We start from the raw sequence: 24,143 nt of genomic DNA on the forward strand, positions 1-24,143 counted from the left end.
GGTGATCCCAATCCGCCAACCATTTCCTTATAAAGGGCGGGAAAAGAGAACATTTGATCGTCTTCAAGCTCTAGCCGAAGATTTCAAGAACGAGAGAAGCCATGGAAGAAGAAGAGCCCTAGCTCTGGAGCTCGATGGGTCCGCGGAAGAGACCTTCCTCTTCGTCTTCCTCTTCGAGGAAGCCAAGTCAGGCCGTTCGCCAGTCCCAGCCTGCAAAGTTCGGCATTCAGCATTTCTTCGAGCGCCACACTCAGGCTACCGCTGCGGCCGTCGATTCTGCGGATGCCCATTTTGATGGCGCAGACTCTCAGTTGGATCCACCGGAGAAGGCGGAAGAAGAGAACCCTTCTCCGATTTCCCCGGAAGCTACCCGTGCTCCGCTGCCCAAGCGCGCCAGATTCTCTCCTGGGATGGTAATGTTGATACTGAAGTAACATCTGGATTTGGGTTCTTTAGGATGAGCGAATTTAAGAATATGCAATTTTTCATCCCGCAGATGACTGTTAATGCGACTAGTAATATGATTTTTCTTACTCGATCGTTTATCATACATGTGACGGTAAGAGTTGAGACTACTAGTTTTGGATCCACTATTCGTAGAACTCGAATGCAGGTAACTAGGAAAAAGAATATTCTAGTTTAGTGACTACAGAACTCTCATTGTCAATCCCAAAAATCAGGATAGATGAAAAATCACTTAAATTATGGAGTTAAGAATACTTAAATTGATGCTATAAGAAATCTTAAATTAAAGAGTTGAGACTATATGCCTGAGTCCATCGATATCTTGGCATTTAAAGGATGTCGTTTGAATCAACACTTTGTACATTACTCTTGGAAGTGATGGGGACTCTCCAGTAAAACTTCACATGTGACTTCAACATGCTCCGATTTATGGACAAGATGAGAGGCCATATCCTCATTAGTTCATCCTAAATGTCTTTCAAAAAAAAATTAGTCCATCCTAAAATAGCCCATCATTATTTTTAGGACAGACATGAAATGTCCAAACCCCAAAATTTAAGAAATGTTTCACTTTATTAAGAATTAATTGCTGGTTTGTGGTCTACAATGATGCCTATTATTGTTGTCCATTAGGAAGTTTAAACCCGATTGATGATTGATCTCGTTTATTTCCTTTCTCGGATTTTATACTTCTTTAATGATCTCTCTTCTTTCTTTGGTTATGCCAGCTGATTAAGCAGAGCCAGGATGATGGAATTGATGAGATTACCTGGAGAATCTCACCCATCAATCAGAGGCTACGATCTTTCACTACCAAAGTTTTCCAGGACGAGGCAAGCCCTCCGATTAAGACTGAACAGAAGTTATCCTCGTTACGTCCTTGTTCGGAAGAGAAGGTCTGTCAACTAAGTCAGTTCTCAGCATAATTTTCTTTATTCATGTTTGGAGTTTTGGTTTTCTTGGGCAGAATTCGGAGACAACTTCTGAGAATAACTCATTCCCGAAGCAGGAAGAATGCTTTGAGAATGTTGATTCAAACACTTTCGCTAACACTGGACAGCAAACTCCATTTAGAACCCCTCCATCCATGCCGTATGCCCCTCTAGAGGTATATTTTTCACTTTTTTATAAGACAAGGAACGACATTTATTCATTTTTGAGTTTTACTTTTGAAAAGTCTGTTGGAGGTGATGATTCCAATTCAACGTCAACGCTGGTGGACTCAATGAAGCACAGAAAGGTGTTTTACAGTTCATCCTCAAACTGATATCTTTGACAGTGCTCATTTTAAAATGATTTCTCTTAGTATTTCTCTTTCATCTTTGTCATTCGTTTCAGACACTACTAGAGCTTCTAGATGAAGTGGAGGATGAGATTTCCAATGACGATTCAACTGGGAAAACCAGAGAGCCGTCAGCTACAAGAAATGCAGACAAGGCTTTGAATTTTGATTCATTAACCGATGATCATCACAAGCCACCTGTCTACACAGGCCCAGAAAATAGTTGCAATGAAAATCTTCTTGTGCTTGAGGTGTTTTCATCGTATCCCCACTTTGGAATTGTCTTTAATTTTATCATTATGCAATTCTAATAGAAATCTGTTTGTGATAGGTTACAGAAGAGCAGACGTCCAGTGGTTCATCCCATAGGTTAGAATCCCTAAAGGTCCTCCGTTTACTTAACGAGAATTCTGGTGAAGAGCGGAGTTTGCATTTGCGTGATGAATGGTATGTCCTCTTCAATCAATATCATGCAACCTAGGTTTTTTTTTAGTTTTTTTGGCTTAAATGCCTGCACAGCTTTGACTGATGTGTACCGGCTAAGCTTTGGCATGGAGAGAGAGATGGAGAAAGAGGTGAGAGAGAGATGGAGAGAGAGATGGAGAGAGAGAAGAGAGAGACAGAGAGAGATATGGAGGGAGAGGAGAGAGAGAGACAGAGAGAGAAGATAGAGAGAGACAGAGAGAGATATGGAGGGAGAGAAGAGAGAAAGGGAAGAGAGAGAGAGAGATGGAAGATAGACAGAGAGATATGGAGGGAGAGAAGAGAGAAAGGGAAGGGAGAGAGAGAGATGGAAGAGAGACAGAGAGATATGGAGGGAGAGAAGAGAGAAAGGGAAGGGAGAGAGAGAGATGGAAGATAGACAGAGAGATTTGGAGGGAGAGAAGAGAGAGAGAAGGGAGAGAGAGAAGAAAGGGAAAGATAGAGAGAGAAGGAAGAGAGTGAAGAGAGAGATAGAGATAGAGATATGGAGGGAGAGAAGAGAGAGAGAGAGACAGAGATAGAGATATGGAGAGAGAGAAGAGAGGGAGAGAAGGAAGAGAGAGAGAGGTGTGGAGAGAGAGATAGAGATATGGAGGGAGAGAAGAGAGAGATATGTATGGAGAGAGAAGAGAGAGAGAGACAGAGAGAGATATGGAGGGAGAGAAGAGAGAGATATGTATGGAGAGAGAAGAGAGAGAGAGACAGAGAGAGATATGGAGAGGGAGAAGATAGAGAGATATGGAGAGGGAGAAGATAGAGAGAGAGAGTGAAGAGAGAGAGATATGGAGAGAGAAGATAGAGAGATATGGAGAGGGAGAAGATAGAGAGAGAGCGAAGAGAGAGAGACAGAGAGATATGGAGAGAGAAGATAGAGAGATATGGATAGGGAGAAGAGAGAGAGTGAAGGGAGAAGAGAGAGCGAAAAGAGAGGGGGGACAAGAGAGAGAGAGAGAGAGAGAGAGAGAGAGAGAGAGAGAGAGAGAGAGAGAGAGAGAGAGAGAGAGAGAGAGAGAGAGAGAGAGAGAGAGAGAGAGAGAGAGAGAGAGAGAGAGAGAGAGAGAGAGAGAGAGAGAGAGAGAGAGAGTGAGAGAGAGAGAGAGAGAGAGCGAGAGAGAGAGAGAGAGAGAGAGAGAGAGAGAGAGAGAGAGGGGAAGAGAGAGAGAGAGAGAGAGAGAGAGAGAGAGAGAGAGAGAGAGAGAGAGAGAGAGAGAGAGAGAGAGAGAGAGAGAGAGAGAGAGAGAGAGAGAGTGAGTGAGTTAGAGTGAGAAAGAGAGCAAGGGAGGGAGGGAGGGAAATATTTTTATTTTTTTATGTTACATGGCATATACTTTACTAAAATTTTGTCCTCTAATGTTGTCTTGTTAGTGAGGCTTATCACAGCCATTCAAAGCATCACGGAGAGCCATTGTTTCAGGTTTTATAGCCAGATAGGACCTGGCGACTGTGTAAATGTGATTGGAGAATTCGATGGCCATGGAAGATGTTTAATTGATCGGAATCAAAATCTTATCATCGTTCATCCTCACATACTTGTCTCAGGAACTCGTGTATGCTTTATAACTTTTATCCTTTTTGTCTTAATTAACAATATGCGTCAATTAGTTTTCCAGTTTGAATGCAGTTTGTTGTCTATTCAGTCATGCTCTTCCTCTGTAAAATATAGGTTGCCTCTAGTTTCAGCTGCCCAAGACGAACAGTTCTTGATGAGAGATTCAAAGTTGCTGAGTATTGTACACCAGCAATGATGGGGACCTTGCTTCATCAGATCTTCCAGGTACTTACTAAACATTTTTTGACCTTCTAAAGGTTGGTTGGTTTTTGTTCTTTCCGTGAAGGACTTTTGTTGAATGTATTTTACCAATTGAATCTCTCATCTTCTAGGCTGGACTGCTTAAAGACAATCCTACCCCTACATTCATGGAAGAATATGCTGGGACTTTATTACAGCAGAACATAGAGAGCTTATATGCTTGTGGAGGTATTGTTCCTTCAGCCTTTTCTGGTTTTTGTTTACGCTGCTTATTCATCGCTTTGTATGAACTGATAATTGTTAAACTGTAGGATTAAAAATGTCAATCTCGACTTTATTAGAGTGCTTTATGCGAAACTGTTATATACTATCTGCTTTAGATAAGGCAGATGGAATGCGAATGAAAATGAGTTTTTCTACTGATTTTTCTAGGGTTTCTTTTCGTGCTTGGGGGGGGGGGCCGGGGGTCCTCCCGTCACCTTGCCCTCTCTCTCTCTCTCTCTCCTCATAGTATCCCAAAAGTTAGCATGGTATCAGAGCAGTTTCAAAGTAGAACAAGAAGAGTAAGATGAGAAGACTGGAGGTGCACTGCGGCAGAAGCAGGTGCACAGCAGCGTTGACCTTGGGTCTGTGCACGATCAATGCTGAGGCCCTCTGGCTCCAGTTATGAAATGGCTTGAACGGGAGTATGCGAAGATAGTAGCAATTGATTCCCAGAATTTGTGAATAAATCTTTGGTATTGAATAGGGTTCCAGTCGATTTCAATCTTGAAAAAAACAGCAAACTTTCGAAACTCTGTTGTGGTCAACCCCACGGTCTGTGCCAAGGTCTTGCAATGTGGTCGATGCCATTGTTCATGCCTCAATCAAACCTCGGTCAAATGCGGGTTACGCCATGTTTTCCCTGCAGTCAATTCCTTGGTCTCCTGTTGTGGTCAGTGGCACAGGCCTACTGGGTCTGCTGCGCAGTTTCCCTGTCTATCACTTCTTATGGGTCTCTTGGACCTCCTCTGGGGTTTGTCCCAGCCTCCCATTTCTGCAGAGGCTCCTCCTCCGGTACTCTTCTAGACTCCCCTAGACTTCTTGTCTCCCGGAACTCCTCAGGCTTTTCCCAGTGCTCCCCAGGTTGTCCCGAGTCTCCTCCCAGTCCTCTCCTGGGTTCTGAACTGGGATAGCAATATGAGTCACTGTTTATACCACAAATCATTGCTAGGCCTTTCCCAAACTCAAGAAAATTCGTGGAAGGCTTTGGATATTTTGTCGTTTATGGACTGGTCCTCTGGCTTAAATCTGTATACTTCAGCTGGACATGTCCAGCCATGTTTCTTATGCAGAAGGTTTGACTTTATCTGCATTCTTTGTGTCAGCCGCTGGCGTTGCAGGCACTAACTGAGTTGCCGCCGCCTGTAGATACCCTGGCTGATTGATAAGAAAAACAAACTATTTCATTAACTTCGCCTGGGTTTCCCTGCACGATTATGCAGGTTAGCAATGCGGGCCACATCTAATGAGTGGTCCTTTCTGGGCGTATTAAAGAAGACCCTTACATGTGAGCCTCATAAAGACACGGGCGCAATTATACAGAAATACAGGATATATGAACAAAAAATAAGGCAACATGAATAAACTCCTCAGCTGATACCCTCCTTCAAGCTGGTTCATAGATGCTTCTGATGCCCAGATCGTCACTAAGACGACGAAGGAGAGTTCCTGGTAGCTCTTTTGTCAGCTTATCGACAACCCTATGTGTTGGCTTCTCAAGCTCCAACTGGACAATTCTCTGATTGATTTTCTCCCTGATGAAATGTCAATTAATCCACACATGCTTCTGATGCCCAGCTCGTCACTGAGCTAACGCAGGATTGATCCCGGTACCTCTTTGGTCAGCATATTGACTACCTGATCTGTTGGCTTCTCATATTCCAATTGGACAATTCTCCGATCAATTTTCTCCCTCATAAAATTTCAATCGATCTACATATGCTTGGTTCGGTCATTTTGCACTGGGTTGTGGGCAATATCTGACAATTTCTGGAGACCAAATTAGTGAGGATGACAGAGGTAAGAGAGAAGAGAAGGATTAGGGAAATTCACACTTGCATTCATTCATTTAACTACAATCGCACACCATTACAATTTATAGTTGCCGTCTAACGGCTAGTTTTCAACGGCTAGTTAACGGCTAGTTTAACTAGCCGTTAGCTGTCGTTAGTGGGCCCGATAGCAGCCGATATGGGGCCTGAGAGAGCCCGATAATGATTAAGAAGAGGCCCGATTAGCCTGGACTCCTTTTTGGCCCATATCTTCAACAATATCAATGGCTCCTTTTATAGTTCAAAAAAAATAATATTAATGGCTCTTTTGCTATTGCAAGACATAATTGTTGTCCCAGTTAGAGTTATTCCATCTTCTTTAAGAAAATTCCTCATCCATATGGCTTCACACATTTCCTTTTGCCTCTGACCTGCACTCTGCTTCAGCACTTGAGAGATAAATATATCTCCTTTTGAATAGGCAACTTCAATGCCCCCAAAATATCCCAATCTTCCCTGGGATTTCTTGGCAAATGCTTGAGAAAACTTGACACTCAGTTGATGATTTCCACCATCATCACTTGTGATAATTATGCCTTCAGGTATACAGCTAAAATATAAAGTTTCCCAGTCTCAGAGTTCTTTATAAACAGTGTATGAACTATCTGGCGATATATCATATTTTTCACATTTTGGGAAGATTTACCAAACCAAGATGGGGCGATTGCTTCAGACCTGGCAAGAACTTCTTCAACTTAACCCGTTATGTCCACACTCCACATAGTATCCAAGTGGCAGTTGCATTTAAATTTCCTTGTCAAGGTCTCCATGGAAAAAGGTATTCTTTATGCCGTACTAAACTCCCCTGGGAAGAGAAGAACTTTTCTCCTTCACGAAATGTGACATTAGTGAAGAAAAAAATCCTAATTCAGTTTTGTTGGTTTATATTTTCACAAAAGGATTCATGCACCACCCTTTACACTTTGAAGTGAGCAGATAGAGATTCATTGCAAAAATCACTGGCATTATTAGTTTTGAAACATTTGATAGACGTGCCAAATTCCCTTCTCACCATGGCTATGAAGTTCTGCACGACCCGCTTCATTTCCAACTTCGGCGGAGAAAATGGACCCAAGTCACCCTTGTACAATTATCAATGAAGATAATAAATCACAGGGGCCTGTCAGAAAAGCTGTTGTAGATGGCTACTTTCACTTCTCCCATTAAACACTACCCTTCATGTTTAGCTAACATGCACTTATCACTCAAAACATCTGAGAGTTGACAAAATTCAAATTCAAATGATGAACGACCATCACAAAAATGCCACAGTTTCACCTGCTTCAGATGTTCTTGTGATGCTTCCCTCCTGTACAACATTTCCTCACCACTCTGTCACCTTGGGTATCGTCCACATACAAAAGTTTATTCCTTTCTTTAGGATTTAAGTTCTTCTATCTCCTTGCCTTATCAAATAGAAAACATTAATTCAAAAAAAAATCAAGTAGAAAATACACATCATATGTCAAGTCCAGAAGGCAATTAATAACCTTGAGCAATTTATGGGGATATTTCAATCGTGTCTATATGTCAGGGACATGTAAGTCATTTTTAACAATACTCGGATCTTTAAGCTTTATGCCACCAATGCCAGTGACCGGCAAGACTTTTCTCTGCAGTAAAGAACCTTCTTTCTACCTTGCGGAGAGTTTATGTATGGAATTTAGAACAATAAGGATCATATGATCAGTTACACTTGTATCCAACACCAATCACCGGATATGTGAGATAAGGATGAATACAACTTACCAGATCTTGCCATGGAAGTGGAAATAAACTGACCCTTCAACTTTTCAACTTCTTCATTCAGAGAAATCAGTTATTCCTCTGGAGTTTTGGACGTGACTCTGATGATATCCACTGCCTTGATCTCAGGTTACATCTGGTCAACCCCATGTGTATTGGCTCTGTATGCTTGACATTGTCTAAGGGGAGGCCCATGTATATCCCAACAAGTATCCTTATTATGCCCCTTCTTGCAATGTGAATATGACTGGTTCGACCTGTATTGTTGCCCCTGGCTTCTGATCTGGTTTATCACGGTCCCCTTGGTTTTTCTTCTGGTAGGTTTTTTTGATCCCTTGGACGGAGATTCTTAACTCTTTATCTTGACCATGAGATGAGCCCCCTTCCTCCTTTGTAACACCAGCAACAAGCTGTAGACAATTTTCCTCCAGAATAATGAATAGCCTCTTCAAGATCTGGTAATTTTCATGTTTAAGAAGCCGGCTCCTCGAGGATTCATTCTCATTATTATATTAGTGTTAGACCTTGAAGGAGGTTAGGAGAGGTGAGAGGGATGGTGCTCCAGCCAGAGGCAGTGCCTGAGAGGGAAGCCAGTTGAATAGAAAAAAAGAGAAAAGTACATCTCCTTGGCGGCTAGGGTTTGGGGCCCTTTAAAGGGCCCCACACAGGTGTCCCACGTGTGGGCTCATTAATGAGGCTCACACGTGGGAGAAACATGAGTTTGAGTAAAATAAAAGAAAGAAAGAAAGAAACTCCCATGTGGGCCACTTATATACTGTGGTCCACTCACAGTGGAGAGAGAGAGAAAGAGAGGGAAAATTGAGAGATCTTCAGGTGCTACTGTTCAACAATTAGACCCATCATAAACTTGTTTAAGCAATCCGTCAATGCATACTTCCATGCTAGAGTCTCCTTGATTAGATACTGGTGTACAGTGGTCAATTTCCTGCCAGATTGTCTGTAGCTCATTTGCATATCCCATAACTGTCAATTCACCTTGTATCAATTTGGTTGCTGATATGATCAGCGGGTTTGTGCTAGGAGGAAACCACGGGTCAGGCCCATCAAGCACGCACCGGCCCAATCCACATCAATGCCTACTTAAGAACCCTTCCCGTGACCGGGGGAGGCAGGCAATCAGATAGTAAGTTTCACTCTCCTTCCCTACCTCCCTCTCGGGGTTCCCTCACTCTCTCTCTCTCGTGGTTCGTAGGTCGACGCGCCCTCCTCCACGCGGAGCCAACAGCCTCCTCTCCCTGACCATTCCCGTTCCTCCTCTTCCAACCCCGGGAACTTCTCCTCATCCTCTCTCCTCTTTCATCTTGATCATCGTCGTGGGATCTTGAAATATTTCTGTTGGAATTATTGAATTGCTTGTGGTTACACGATACGCCCCAAGTAGGATCGTATCACTGGTATCAGAGCCAAACTTGCTCCACCCCGCCGCTGCACCTCGCTGTCACCGTCATGGAGAACATGTCGGAGCGGGGATCCCCAGTCCGCAATGACAAATCATGGGCGAAGGCCCTCGCGGACGCCCTAGCGCCCATCCACGCCCAGCTGCGGGGGCTCCGGCAGGAGCAACAGCAGCAGGCCGTGCAAATTTCGGTGACCATGGCCGCCGCAAGCATGACGGGGGAGACGAAGGGCCCCTATGCCTCTGCGACCCTGAGGGGGGAAGGACAGCCACCCCCGCCAGGGGCTACCGACATGGTGGTGTCGGATTCCTTCTCCGACGAGGAATACGGGCTGCTCGTGCCGCCTCCACCGCCGTGCCGAGTAGGATTGTATCAGTTGCCTTTGGTTGCCAGTTCATACACTCACCAATTATGGTTTTTTCTTGAGTAGTTTCTATGCAGATGGTCCCAAATTTGCTTTGCTATCTTTAGATAGATAAACTTTTGGAACAAGCCTTTCACCTCACCATGCAGGATCCAGGCATGGACACTAGCGTCTTCACGTTTCCATGAGTTGTATTTTGGGTCACTGGGGTCGACTACCTCTGTAAGGCGATCACTCAACCCCTTGCTCTGTGAAATAACCTCTATTTACTGGCTCCAAATAAGAAAGTTGAATGTATTGAACTTCACCTTGTATGGGAATGTTACTGACAATTGAACTACTAAACATATAACATATAATAGATGACTGTAACGTTGGAACATAAAGATAACCTCTTAAGGAACCTCTTATCCCCTGTTTTCTCCCCGTCCCTTCAAGAATGTGACAATTGAACGTTGGCACCGCCCACTTCCTTACAGGGAAGAACTTTTTTTTTTCTAATTCACTTCATAAGGGTTCTCTTCACAATTATGTAGGTATACAATGAGGTCCACACATGTGGAGTGGTCCTTACTGGGCCTATTAAAGTGGTGATATGTTACTGTGCTGCTTGTATGAGAAACACCTGCTCAGAGCTATCGCAAAACCTTTCCACCAGCCAACCCCAGGCCAACCCAGATAAAGGATACCAAACCCCTATAAAAAGGGTAGGCGAGACCTAATTGACAGGAAATATTCTACAATATGGGACTCACTTTCCCTCTCTCTACTCGCGACCATTTTCTGGCCCCTTCTCTAATTCTCCCTCTCTAAAGCCTTCCTGCAGTCGTGCCTGTGGGCAGCGCTTATCCTCAGAACATCATTGGCTGATCTCGCTTCCCTTATACTATCTTTCTCCCTCTCTATGGACAATGGAATTAACAAATGCATAACAGATATGTTCAATTGAGAATTCAGTTGAACATATCTGTCATGCTTTTGTTCATTCCATTAATTGAGAATTCAATTGGATTTTTCTAGATATCTGGTCAGGACAGATATGTTTCAAGAACATATCAAGAATACCCTTACACGTGAGCCTTGGGAGGGCACTTACACAAATATACAGAAATACAGGGTGGAGGAACAAAAAATAGAACAACATTGATAAACTCCTTGGCTGACAATTTTTGCATTAATTAGCTAAAATTTGCATTTGTTTCTTGCAGTCAGCGAAACTGAAACTTATTTGAAACTTGTCCGAGAAATTCCAAGAATTTTGAGGTGGATTAAAACTTTCAGGGATGAGCAGGTAAATCCATTATCCTTTTGAAATGATGTCGACAGATTGTTTCTTTATAGCTCTGGCTAACTCTTAAATATTATAGTCTGTCACCTATTCTAGACTTGTTTTTCATATGGAACGTATAAACATGGTGGATAATATATTGTTTTTTCTTCACCAAACTGCTAAAACGACATGTATATCTCCCCAAATGAGTGAGTTTTGCTGATGCTTCATATTCATGCGCTGTGGACAGATTTCGTTCTGATTTAATCAATAAAATGGGAAAATAAGAATAAATGAAGAAACCTGGGGTCAGACATTTTTGTGCTATTAGAGAGCTTCAAATTCTTCTTGCTACCCATCGGATTAACTTTTAACACCATTTAATAGATCTGAAAAGGGCAGTATCATCTGATGTAGGCACACGGGAATGTTTAATGGTTAAAATCATCTCGATTACAGGCATACAAAGCTGTAAAATATTTGGCTCCGAAGAATACCGTCAAGTGCTTTTATTTTTTTGTCTTGGCTTGTATCTCCATCTTTTTGTCCGCATGCTTGATCTCTGTTGCATGGTTTTTCTTTCATTCCTTCATCTATTTTTTCCTATAAATCTCTACGTCAATTGGTAGATTTTGGGGCTATGATGCTTATTTTCTTCACATCGTGCCTTGATTTTCCATCTCAAGTTTAAAAATGTGACCCATTCTCTTGTTGGACCTGAACAGCCACTGGTTAACTTCGGCCAGTACGAAGGAGAAAGATCAATATCTCTTACAGAGGTATGGCCGAAGTATATGTTATTGGTCTTGTATCTTTCAGCTATACTTACGCATGTTTTTCCTCTATAGTCAAGAGTACCAACTTCTCTTCTAGAGTATTGTTAAGCATTATCAAAATAGTGACACCTGTCCTTAAAAACAATGGATATAATTTTTTTCTATCGAAATATTCTTTATCTATATATGCAGATTTCTATATGGATAGTGATTCCACGCAAGAATTATAGACATGTGCAGGTGCCAAGTTTGTGTTGGCCTGTGTCGAATGCAATGAGGTTTTGGACTTGCAGTTGCTGAGAACAATAAAAATTCGTATCCATGTAATGATTTGAAAGTCGTATCCTCTTGCTATGAAATTGTTTTTCGAAATTTACTCACCTTTTTCGTTGGTTTCTCCTAGAATACTTTATTGCCACAGAGATATAAATAGAACAAGGTTACGTTGAGTACAAATCGATATAATTCTGCCATCTCTTTAATGCCCCAGTGTCATGTATCAGTGGCAAAAAATAAACGACTTCTTGTTCAACCTGGTTTGAGTATTGTTTTTTGTTCGATCACTCATTATTTTTGGGTTATCTATTTTTGAATAATATGCTATATTACTTTCATCAACCCTGAAGAATGTTAGGTTGGTTCACGATTTGTTTGTTTGGAATATAGGTTATAGATATTGAGGAGATGGTGCAGACTAGAAGATATGGATTGAAAGGAATGATTGATGCATCGCTCCATCTAAAAATGAAGTCAGTTGATGGTGGCTTAATGGACAAAATCGTTCCTTTCGAACTCAAGACGGGGAAAGCCACCACTGGTCAGGCATGTTTTGCAATGCCTTATCCATAGTCGTAACTTTCATATTCAAATATTTCTCACATCAATTGGCGGCTATCAAATCATCTTCTCTTAGACCAATTTTTGTCTTTCCATTGGCTGCCTCTTTTAGAGAGTGAGGAGCTGTGCTAATTTCCTTTCAGTACCTCTTCTCTTTAGGCTGCCATGGATCATCGAGCACAGGTGATCCTGTACTCGCTGCTAATGAGTGAAAGGTGAGACTTGTTTTGACACGATTAGAAATAAAATCGGCTATCTATCCTCCATATTATTATTTTATTTTGCATGAACTTACAGATATCCAGAGAGTGACGTGGATTCTGGCCTAATTTATTATCTTTTCACCGATCAAACTTTGGTGTGTGCAAACTTTTCTTCTGTATAACTTCATATCTTTTTGTCTCCTGATAGTGCTTTGGCTTTTGCACAGGGTATTAAAGTTCAGAGGTCTGATTTGGTTGGGATAATCATGCGACGTAACGAGCTTGCGACAGACATTTTAAGGGCATCAACGTTTCAAATTCTGCCCCCAATGCTAAGAGTACTGCAACGAGATCATTCTTTCTTTCACTTTTGTGCTTCCACTTATTTCTTGATGAATATTTTATTTCAGAGTCCATCCATCTGCAGAAGTTGTCGACATCTCAACACTTGTGCAATTTATCATAAGGCGAGCTCTTTTTCTATCTTGTCCCTGACTTACATTCTTAGAAAGCTTTTCACTCGAAAAATAATTTTCAATCTGGAGGCATATCAAAGATAACCAACTTCTTTTATGCATCTTTATATTAGTATTTTAGAGTTCTCACTTCATTCTTGTATTGACCGATTGTCATCAAATTGGTAACTGTTCGTAGCATTTTGGACCATACAATTGCGATCTGCAGGCTTATGGCGGTGACCAGGCCAGTAGCGGTCTCGATGAGTTTGATTCGTTTGTGAATCATTTATCTCCTTCGCATGAAGCTTTCTTGCGGCAGTGGGACAGATTAATCGACCTGGATTCTAGAGCATCCTCTGTATGTTTTTCTTCAATGTCTTCATTCATTTTAACTCAATAAAATCTCTCACGTGTACACGGCTGTTGACTTAGGTTGGGAAAAGAGAAGCATTACATCTTTCTGATTCATCGCCTGACCACAACAGTCTTTCCTCTATCGTTCTGGACATGGCGAGGAAATATACAGTAGATGAATCATCAAGAAACGGGCGATTTATTTATCATTTCATAAACAAAAATGTGCATTCAGAAGTGAAAAACGGGCTTCAAAATAACTTGGATTGTGGTCTTAGGTGTGGAGATTATGTGGTAAGAATCTCATCTACTGTCGTCACTCTATCTGCTATGAGTTTCTCCTTGTTGACTTTCCTTAAAGATTGTGGACTCAAAAACTGATGTGATAATTCCGGTAGTTCAGAAGCTTGGATAGAGAAACTACTATGGGAGGAGACATTATCGTCTTCAAGTTGATAAGGACCAAATCATTGGTCCCTATCTGAGAGAACATGAGAGAGGAGGAAAGGAGAGATATAGAAAGCCGATGCCAACAGGCCCAGTCGGTGCCTGTGCCACTGGGAATATTTCCCATCCCAAACTCTGCCCACGCCCAAAATCCACTCTGGTTTTTCGGCCATCTTAATCCTATCAAGCTTCATCCTCATGGCTGGTCCTGGCCATGGCCTATGTGTGTATCCCGGAATCCTGTCTTCTCCAAGCCAATCCCTCCATAACTGCTTTCCTTAAAGGAGAGTTAGTGGCATTTAAAGCGATTACAATAAACCTAAATGAGCAAAAAACTCCTCGTGGTTTGGGGGTCATAACATCAGTCTTTCTTTTATGTTCATGCCTGTATTTTTTATGACCCTCGTGGGGGTCACTTTTCTCATCTTTCATCATAATATCTTCCTGCCAGACACCTTGTCAAGAATACGGTCCACAAGACGTAATTTCTCTTCTTTTCCTGGTTGACTTTGTGCCTTTTTATCTCTATCTGTGGTTTCTAGTTTAGGATGGTGGTGTAAACTGACATAGAAACCCAGACTTACCATTGGAACCATGTTCACTTGCTCTTGTCATTGGTGAAATTCCTGTCTATGGGCCTGAAGTTAGTCTCAGCATATCATTTCGTGCTTGATTCTCTTAGGAAAGATTACTAGTGTTCTTCCTAGATCTTTGCAGTTATTGCACTTTACTGGCTTTGACATCAAGATTATACATCCCGTGTGGATCTGGATTCTGTTAGAGTCCTGATGGATAACCAATTCTTGAAAATCGTAGGGTTATAAATACCCTCTTGTAAGGTCATTAGAGAACCTTTTGATGAATGATCATTTTGTGATTGCTTGGGATGAGTAGCTGTATTCGGCAGTCGTGAATGCAAGAACTCCAGATTCGGAGGTTCTTGAGGGTTTGTTCACCTATTGCTCTCTCTTGTTCTCTATTACCTCTTCCATCTCTCCCGTTCGCCTCTTTGCCTCGTCCCATTTCTTGATTTCATTAGATCGTCATGTGGATCATAAATTATTCTGGCTCAATAATTTTTTAAAAGAAAAAAGATTCTGGCACAGGGTTGCCAGAGAAATTGATGTGTAGAAGATTGATCTATCGAAGAGGTCACAATGGGAGGGTCAAAGATTTTATGTGATCTCTCCTCTCTTCTTCTTCAAAAGAAAAATTGATCTATCAACAAGGGTAGGGATAGATCAGGGCCTAGCCGCCTGTCGGTGAAGTTGTGATGATTATGGGGGGAGTGGATCGTACAGGATCAAAGGGAGAATCCAGATGAGGAAGCAAGGAGGGAAATTCGACAAAGGGCTCCAAACTTCAATATTGTTGGCTGCCCTCCCTTTAGGAAGGCTTCCCTATTCAAGGGGAAACACTCCTAAGGAGGAAATGACAAAAATGGCCCTAGAGGGTTCAGATGAAAGAAATATCATGCACGCGGGTTGGGGTTTGTATCAGAAATGGGAGCCATGGATAGAGACCCAAGTCAACTACCCAAAGAGGGAGAGACCTAAACACAGCGATGGCTTCTTCACCCTAAAGCTCTGCGAGACCTGAAGTTATAAATTCCCTCCTGTATTATTTGTTTATTCAGAACGGCAGCTCTCCTCTGCCAGAAAATATTAGTTGAGAAGTGGCATCAATTACCTATGTTACCGCATATCATTGCCCTGTATCAGTAGTACTAATAATGATCTGTATGACTATGTACCGTAGTCTCTGGTTGGCTGTCAAGAGTCAGAAAAGGGCGACCACAAATTCTTAAAAGAAGCGTGCCTATAACGATGGAGCCAGAAAGAAAAAAAGGAAATTATTCCTTCCCAATCCTCAAAACACTCATGTATTTTCTCTACTCTTGTTCCGTCCAGATCAAAGATGTAAAAGTCAACATTATCTCAGAAACTGACTGCAATTTGTCACAAACACGAGTCTAATTTAGTCAAGGGTTTGTTCTTTATACAAGCATTTTCATCTCCAGTATTTTTTATTGTCACATATGCGTCTTATTAGGTTTTATTTTTTCTTTGGTTTCTTCTTCTCCATTGTCTCTTGAAATTGCTTTTTTTTCATCACTAAAAAAATCGTCTTTTGATCCTTGTCTGAAATTTATGTCATGCATGCTTTGATGCTGTGAATGATGTCTTGTCATACGTCTTTTTTAAATTAGGTTCTCAGAGCACAAACTGGCCATATTTCAGTCGGCAATGGTGTGATTATGGACATCGGCCCTTTTAATGTTTCGGTAAGATTCTCATCTAATATGCAGCCCCAGATATTAGTTGCCTTTCTACTGTTTTGAATTTCTTTTGTAATTATACTTGGCATTATATTTCTTTGGGATTTTCAACATTCCCTTGGATTAATAGCATCTTTCCTGTTATATACATTTCTTATAATCTTATTTTCAGTTGGGGCGTCCAAGTCATTTGTCCGATGACTCCATAGTTCCTTCTCATGCCACATTAATTCATGTTGAGCACATGATCCTCGCCCTTTATTTGTCTCATATATCTTGTTTCTCTGGGACTCTTACGTCCATGTATTAGTGGGCCTGACAATATGATACGTTCTTTTCAAGAATGTACCAGCGACACGCCACCAAGAGGCTATGTTGAGTTAACTCGCACATATGACTTGACTATAAATAAAGCCCAGCCCACTGAGCGCTCAAGAAGCAGTTAGAGATTTAATCGGCAGCTGGAAGCTGAGGCTGGAGTGGGGGAAGACGTCTCTGCGACCAGAAGGGGGAGAAAGGGAGCCGATTCCACTCTCCATTGTTCTTCTTCCATCCTATCCCTATTCATCAGACTATTGTTGATTTCTCTCTTGTTCTCTACTTTATCCGTGACAAATTTCGAACATCTTCTTCTACATTGGTGCTTACAAGTCCGGATTTGTTGAAGTAATTCGATCCAAGATACCCATAGGGTATCACAATATAGTAGGTCAGCTTCTCTGTGGCTCAATTGATGCATGTGTGAATTGAGTCACCTAAACCTGCTTCTGGGCCCAGGCCTTTTTTGTTCTCTAATGGGTTTATAAAACTTACTTGCTCAGTAAAAAAATATTACGTTCTTTTTCTAAACCCTAATGCGTGGGGGCTGGTGGCTGTCAACTTCTGGCCATGCAGATATGATAATTTGTAGTAACAGTATTCCATATCTTCTAAAGATTTTCGTCATGGACCTCAAACAATTTAGGTGGCGCTTCCTAGGAGGTTGAGAATCCCTGGTCTTAAATGTTCACAAGATGAAACTGCTCTCGCTCATCAAAGTTGGCGAATTGAAAAGGATGAAGTTGCTTCGTCTTACGCGGTCATGAGGTATTCCTTTTTCTAAAAAAGGAATTTTCCGTTCAAAATTTAGAAGCATTAATCAGTGGCTGGGATCTGTTCTTCCTGTAGATACAACATAGTGCAGTTATTTCTTCAAAATCGGGAGAGCTTTCGTCTCACAAAAATGATTGTTGACCTAGAGGTCAGTGATTTTATTCTAAGATATCGTCTGCTCAGTTCAATTATATTCAATTCTAACTAACTATTTTTAGGCTCCCATGTTTGATAGAGGGGGTATATTCAGCCAAGATCAGGCTGTGGCATGTGTTCGGTCAGAGAAAACATTGAATGACGATCAACGTAAAGCCATCCACAAGGCATGGTCTCTCTCTCTCTCTCTCTTCCATGTGACATGTCATTTAAACATCATCAGTGATAATCATCAGATTCTAAGCGCCAAGGATTATGCCCTTATCCTTGGAATGCCGGGAACTGGGAAAACCTCAACTATGGTTCATGCTGTGAAGGCATTGTCAATTAGAGGTGCCTCCATTTTGCTGACGTCATACACTAATTCGGCGGTTGACAACCTTCTGCTAAAGCTCAAAGCACAGGTATATTTCTACAATTACAAAAAACTTGATTTTTCTTCCTGATTAAGATGTAACTTGCTGTGTCTCAGTTTGGCTTTTTTGAGTCTGGAAAAAGAATTACCTCCAGCACTGGATTGAAATTTCTGTTTCTCATGCTCTTCTATTTTCATTCCCTCTACCTTAGGGTATATTTGCTCGCGAGAGATGTGCAGTCTTATTATGATAACTATAACTTAGTGACAGCGTCGAGTAGAAATAGTATTGGTTGTCTCGGGATGAATTTGTCGTCGACATCAGGAAATAGTCATCAGTATATTCACACGGTAGTATGATGATGATGATTTCATCATCGTCATCTTACTGGCTCAGACAAATGATGTGGACATTGACAAGTTGTCATCATGAGAAACGGCTAAAAGTTCTCAAAGTTGGCAGCAGTGATTTGTCCCTAAGTCGTGGTTATTATCATCATTCACGTCATCATCATTGTCTGCTGTAAAGGTGACATTGATGACTTTGTCATCATCCAGATATGGGTGGATGGTGAGGGTGAATGACTACTCATCATCGCCCCGTCTTCATCATTGTCGTCATCAGGAAGATTTATGCAGGAATTTACATTCAAGAAAAAAGTATTTAAGCAGAAATAATACCGCTTCTCGAGTTGTCTGGATGATGAATTATTTTAGTTATTAATTTTCAAGTTTTTGGGGCAAAAGAAGATTGATAGAATTAAGGTTTATAGTTACTTTTTTATATGCTTTTGTAGATTCGTTCTTGCATGTTTATCCTGTGAATTTATTATTAAATAGAGATAATAACGTCTTTTCTCCTCTGATATTTCTTGTGGTTCTTTTTTCTTTCAACTTCTTGCAGGGGATAGACTTCATACGCATCGGAAGACAAGAAGCTGTCCATGTTGGCATTCGCGAGCACTGTTTATCAGGTCAAGTGCCACTGACTTCCATTTTTCTCTCATGTATGATTATCTCATTTGTTGTTCTTGATGAAAACTATAGGCAAACTGGGTTTGGAGGCTATCAAACGCCAGATGGAATGTGTCAAAGTTGTTGGAGCAACGTGTTTAGGAATAAATCATCCCCTTCTTTCTAAAAAAAAATTCGATATTTGCATTATGGACGAAGCTGGACAAATCTCGCTTCCGGTATGTGTTGTGTGCTTTTAGGTGTCATCTGTTAAATAATCAGAATTTAATATACTCTGAGATAGTATAGAGTAGCACTCGGTCCCCAAAATGAAATCATCATCATTGTCACAAGGTTGTGTGACAATTGCGGTTTTGTTATCAGCGTCATAATTGCAGACAAGTAACAAATACAATGAAGATGATGCCGATTTACATCATCATCTCGTCGTCTAGAACAAGGAAGAGAAGCTTGCGATGGGAGGAAGGGATCCTTCCTTCCATCAGCATGTGCATTGCCATCATCATCCTGGCTCATACCAATGATGAGGAGGATGATGAATCATCCTCTCGTCATTGGCATCAAGGACGGCAAAAGCTACTTGAGAGATATGGCTGTCATTTGTTTCGGAGATTTCTTTTTCATGCATGTCCCTTTTATTTTCCTTTAATGTATCTCGTCAGATGTTAAATCTATGACATCTTCTCCATCACTTATTAGCTGATCAATTTGGTCCAGATTACATTGGGGCCGTTGATGCTTGCCAAGAGGTTTGTACTTGTCGGAGATCATTACCAGCTTCCTCCACTTGTCAGAGTAATGCTCAATTTCTAATGTGGGATCACGAAATCTGCATTTCACCACTCTAAATATATCTTTCACATTTAGAGCGCAGAGGCTCAAGAAAATGGAATGGGGATAAGTTTATTCTGCAGGTTATCCGAAGCTCATCCCCAGGCAATTGCGGCTCTACAATCTCAGGTCTATCATTAGACTTCCTTCTCTCCTATTTATTTTTTTAGTGAATTAAATTTGTCTCCGCTTAACATATGTATTTACACAATGCAACTGTCATTCAGTATAGAATGTGTGCGGGGATCATGGAACTATCAAATGCCCTGATATATGGGAACAGATTGCGCTGCGGTTCTCCTGAGGTCGCAAATGCAAAGTTGATTTTTTCAGGCAGCGAACCTCTCTCTTGGTTAAAAGAGGTAAAAAGAGATAAACCTCGGTTGCTAATCTTGCTCGACCTTTATCAGTTAATTGGAATTTAGTTCCCTGGACCAGTGGAAAAATTATAGTTACTTTTTTGGCTCTTTTGAACAAGGTCTTTCCATAAAGCATGAAAATTTCAGATTTTAAAACTTCTTGGGTCCAGACAAGATTTAAAAACTTCTTTATCTGGTTATTTCTTTTCAGATTTTGGATCCAGAGAAACCTGTGATATTTGTGAATACAGGTTTGATGGTTCTAATTTCACCTACTCTGTCCCTTTATCTAATTAAATTAATGCGTGAGCTAGAATATATTTACATGGATGAGGTCACCTACTGCAGATGAACTGCCAGCATTGGAGATGAAAGCAAAGAAGGCCATAAGCAACCCTGCGGAGGCAAACATTGTTGCAGCGGTATGGTGTTTGTTGACTTCAAGATTAATGAGAGAAATGCTGAAGAATCAGTGGGAGAAAGGACCAGCAATCAATAGGAAAAATGAATTAAAGATTCTAAAGATCATAATTTTATTTTTGAAAGATGATTGAAAGAGGGTGGGCACCGGGCAAAGCATAAAGATCAGAAATGAGAGTAATGTAAACCCGAAAAATCAATTAAAGGTAGAGAGTTTACATCGGCCTTTATACATTGCGAGGAATCTTAAGAAAAGCGAATTCCAAGAAGACGTGAAGTGTAAATTTAGTTTTTTGGGTTTACGATTTTCTACTTTTAACAGTAACTCCAGTCTTAACCCTCGAGAGATTTTCCCTTCTCTCCGGATTACTTGGACTCTGCATCAAACAGGTCGTTGAGGAATTAATGAAGAGAAATATATCGGGAGATGATTTGGGCGTCATCACTCCGTACAATGCGCAGGCAGATCTGATCAGAGGGCTTGTTGGGCCTGGTGTAGAGGTGCACACCATTGATAAGTATCAGGTGATGCCAAAAAGAAAATCTCATTTCCTCCAAATTTATCGATTTTCTTGTTGCTGACTAAGTCTAAATAAAACTTTCCTCCACTAGTTTTGTTGCTTACTTTTTTTCTATGGAGATAGATTTTACCTATTATCATTATTTTTTAGTGTTAAAATTTTTCATAATGGTTTGTCCAATTTATTTATTGGTTAAGTAGTAATAAAACATATTTTGCAGTTTCCTCCATCTATAGTGATTTTCATTATGGAGAAAGGTATTACTGACTTTCATGATTTTTATCGCTTCAAACTTCCATTCATGTTTCTTCTAAAATTTTTTTTTTATTCATGTTTCATCCAACATATCGATTGTTTTATTTCTGATAAATAATTATCTTGAATTCCCCGCTACTTTTATTGTTTATAATTTTCAATTATGGAGCAGGGTGTCACTGATTTTTCATTATTTTTTATTGCTCGAAATTTTCATTTATGTTTCGTCCAAATTATCGATTTTTTAAGTAGTAATTAGAACTCACGTAGAACTTTCTTCCCTTTATTTTACTGCTTAAACTTTTTATTTGCGAAGCAGCTGGTACTTATTTTCATTAATTCGTGTATCGTACATTAAAGACTATTTTTTTACAGAAAAAACATATCGGTGAACTTTTCTCCTCCGACTTTATAGCTTAAAATTTTCATTTATGGATCAGGGTAGGGATAAAGATTGCATTTTACTCTCCTTTGTGAGATCCTGTGAGAAACATTTCGGGAGCTCTTTACTTGGCGATTGGCACCGGATTAATGTGGCTCTCACACGTCCAAAGGTCAAAGTCCAACTACGTCTTTCCCTTTCCAATTTGGTTAATGTGACATAGATAGAAGTAGCTGAAAAACTTGAGAGTCCTGATTTTTCAGTTGATTATTCATAACTACTGTCACCTATGTTTATTTTCTTAAATTTATCAATGTTCTGAAATAACTTTACACAAAAGAATCCAGAGTTATTAATGAATAAAATATTGCATAAGAATTGGATTGACCATCTTAACGATGACTGGATTCCTCTCGGATGTTTATGATTAAGACGTACTTCTATTCATTGAAAATTATGCCTTCTGCATCGGGTTTTCAACCTATCCCTAGGTTCTTTTCAAGAAAGAATCACATCTAAAATAGAGGTTCTGATTTCTTATAATAAGAAGCAAATGTCTCAATGAATCGACATAATTGACTCTCTTTGTGGGTGCTACAGAAGAAGCTGATCATGGTGGGGTCATGTGGGACCCTCGCCAGGATGCCTCTCTTGAAGCTTTTGATAGAGAAAGTGCGAGAGACAGGCAGCATCATTTCCCCATCCATCCGAGACATGGGCTGGATGAGGCAATTCGTCAGGTGTTCGCATGATTAAATTCTTAACAGGTCATTTTTATTCTTATTTATATTATTTTCATTGGAAAAAATGTTGTCAACAGAGCAGTGCTGGCAAAATAATTTCAATTTTTTAATCCGCGCAATGAGTTTTTTGAATTTTTAGTCATTCTTCTGAATGTTCGTATGATGAAAATTTTGAGTTTTTTGAACATGCAAATAATGACGATGCCTGGCATCAACAGTGTCAAACAAAATTATGATGATAGCGTCAGCTGTTATCGATGTTGATGTCGTCTGTCTGTGGAGTCCCAGGATTTTATTATCATTCACATCGACATCAACATCCATATAGCCATCTAGTAAAAAAATAAGTTGATAACTACATGTAGAATGCTGCCACTCATTAGATATCCAGAGCCCTCCTTACCTGATGCAGATAAAAAAATTGGCTCAATTGTCATTCAATGACAGCATTGAGTCCTCCCATCTGTTAATATATTATTAACCATTGACCATTGTCATCATCGCCATCAATGTCATTATAGGGCAATGACATATTACTAACTATTGACTGCCACAGTCATCATCATCAACATCATCATAGGTCGACATCTATATACCAGCAGAGTAACATTGACTGCCTACCCCTAAACTTAACAAAAAAATAAGTATCTAATTTTCCATCTACATGAGAGAGAGAGGGCTTTGGTGTAAGGTTCACCATTCTAGACAGCAGACCAATCAGACCTGACTTGACCAGGACCGCAAGCATGCCATTTCAGGGTGGACTGCCTGCCTGGTTGGTCCAGATCATGGTCTGTGGATCAAACCAGACTGGGAAAATTAGTGCTTAACCCATGGCCCTCCCTCCAATTCTTGTTGGTGCTTCCCCCCATCCCGGTTCACTTCCCTCTCTTTTACTGTTTGCTGCACTCCTACCCCCCATCTCGCCTTCACTGTCCTGCAACTCCCAAACCCCCACCCTTCCACCCCCCCTCCTTTCTTCTATTTTTATATCCTTCTTTTCTTCTTCATTTCCTTTTTTCTCCTCTTTGTATCTTATTCTTAGTTTCTACTCGGGAAGGTTGTGCGTTCTGGTCCAAGAAATTTGCACTGTCGCACAAGAAGCCTTGTAAGGTGTCCAGTGCAAATTTATGCAAAAATTTGCAGTGCACATCGAACGAGTTCACTAAAAGGAATACCCTTATTCTGATTTTAAAACAATTTGTTACTAATATAAGAACATTAGAGTGCAAAAATATTTTTATTACCATAATCATATACCCCACCAGACAGTTAAAATTCTTTAATAATTGGATTTCATTATTGTTTATTGTTATTTTATATTCCACCAGACAGTTAACATTACAATTTCATAATTATTGGATTCCACCACTACATAAATAATAATTGTAATATTATCCAAATTTATGGGCATATGATTGATTTTGTACTAACATTAATTAATGGACATATTATTTTATAATAATTTATAAAATTGTAATTTTATATTTATTGGATTCCACCACTAAATATATAAAAATTATAATGTTAGTCTGACTTTATGATTAATATTTTAGGGACGTTAGTTGAAGTGGGGCATGCAGTATTTTATAAAATATTTATGAGTCATAAGTTTGATTTATATTATCGGATTCCACCATTGCCTAGATGATGATTATGTTTAATATTTAAATAGCATGAGGTTTAAATTATGCATGAAGTATTTTATAAAGTATTTATGAGAAAAAAATGCAGACACAATATAAATGAATTTCAAAATATAGCTTTATGAAAAGAAATATGAATTATCTTTGAATGTAACCTGTCAGTACAGAATACATTGATTAAAAT

The 24,143-nt window shown here is 40.3% G+C and overlaps 1 protein-coding gene across 1 annotated transcript; it reads left to right on the plus strand.

Annotated features, from left to right (window-relative positions):
* The first annotated feature begins 51 nt into the window (after positions 1–51).
* EMB2411 (DNA replication helicase) lies at positions 52–22,425 on the plus strand. The gene is made up of 33 exons (XM_078581844.1): positions 52–413; positions 1,194–1,361; positions 1,433–1,573; positions 1,643–1,705; positions 1,804–1,998; positions 2,079–2,194; positions 3,645–3,777; positions 3,894–4,004; positions 4,112–4,208; positions 10,810–10,892; positions 11,597–11,650; positions 12,314–12,469; positions 12,644–12,699; positions 12,782–12,842; positions 12,915–13,025; positions 13,098–13,154; positions 13,372–13,503; positions 13,578–13,793; positions 16,156–16,230; positions 17,189–17,310; positions 17,392–17,464; positions 17,535–17,639; positions 17,709–17,876; positions 18,732–18,801; positions 18,875–19,020; positions 19,520–19,597; positions 19,670–19,762; positions 19,861–19,995; positions 20,204–20,243; positions 20,341–20,414; positions 20,803–20,937; positions 21,629–21,742; positions 22,171–22,425. The coding sequence occupies exons 1-33, from the start codon at positions 135–137 to the stop codon at positions 22,324–22,326; spliced, it is 3,813 nt and encodes a 1,270-aa protein (XP_078437970.1). The 5' UTR covers positions 52–134; the 3' UTR covers positions 22,327–22,425.
* Positions 22,426–24,143: the final 1,718 nt, after the last annotated feature.

Source organism: Wolffia australiana, chromosome 10 (assembly GCF_029677425.1).
Source record: "Wolffia australiana isolate 7733 chromosome 10, ASM2967742v1".
NCBI lineage: Eukaryota > Viridiplantae > Streptophyta > Magnoliopsida > Alismatales > Araceae > Wolffia > Wolffia australiana.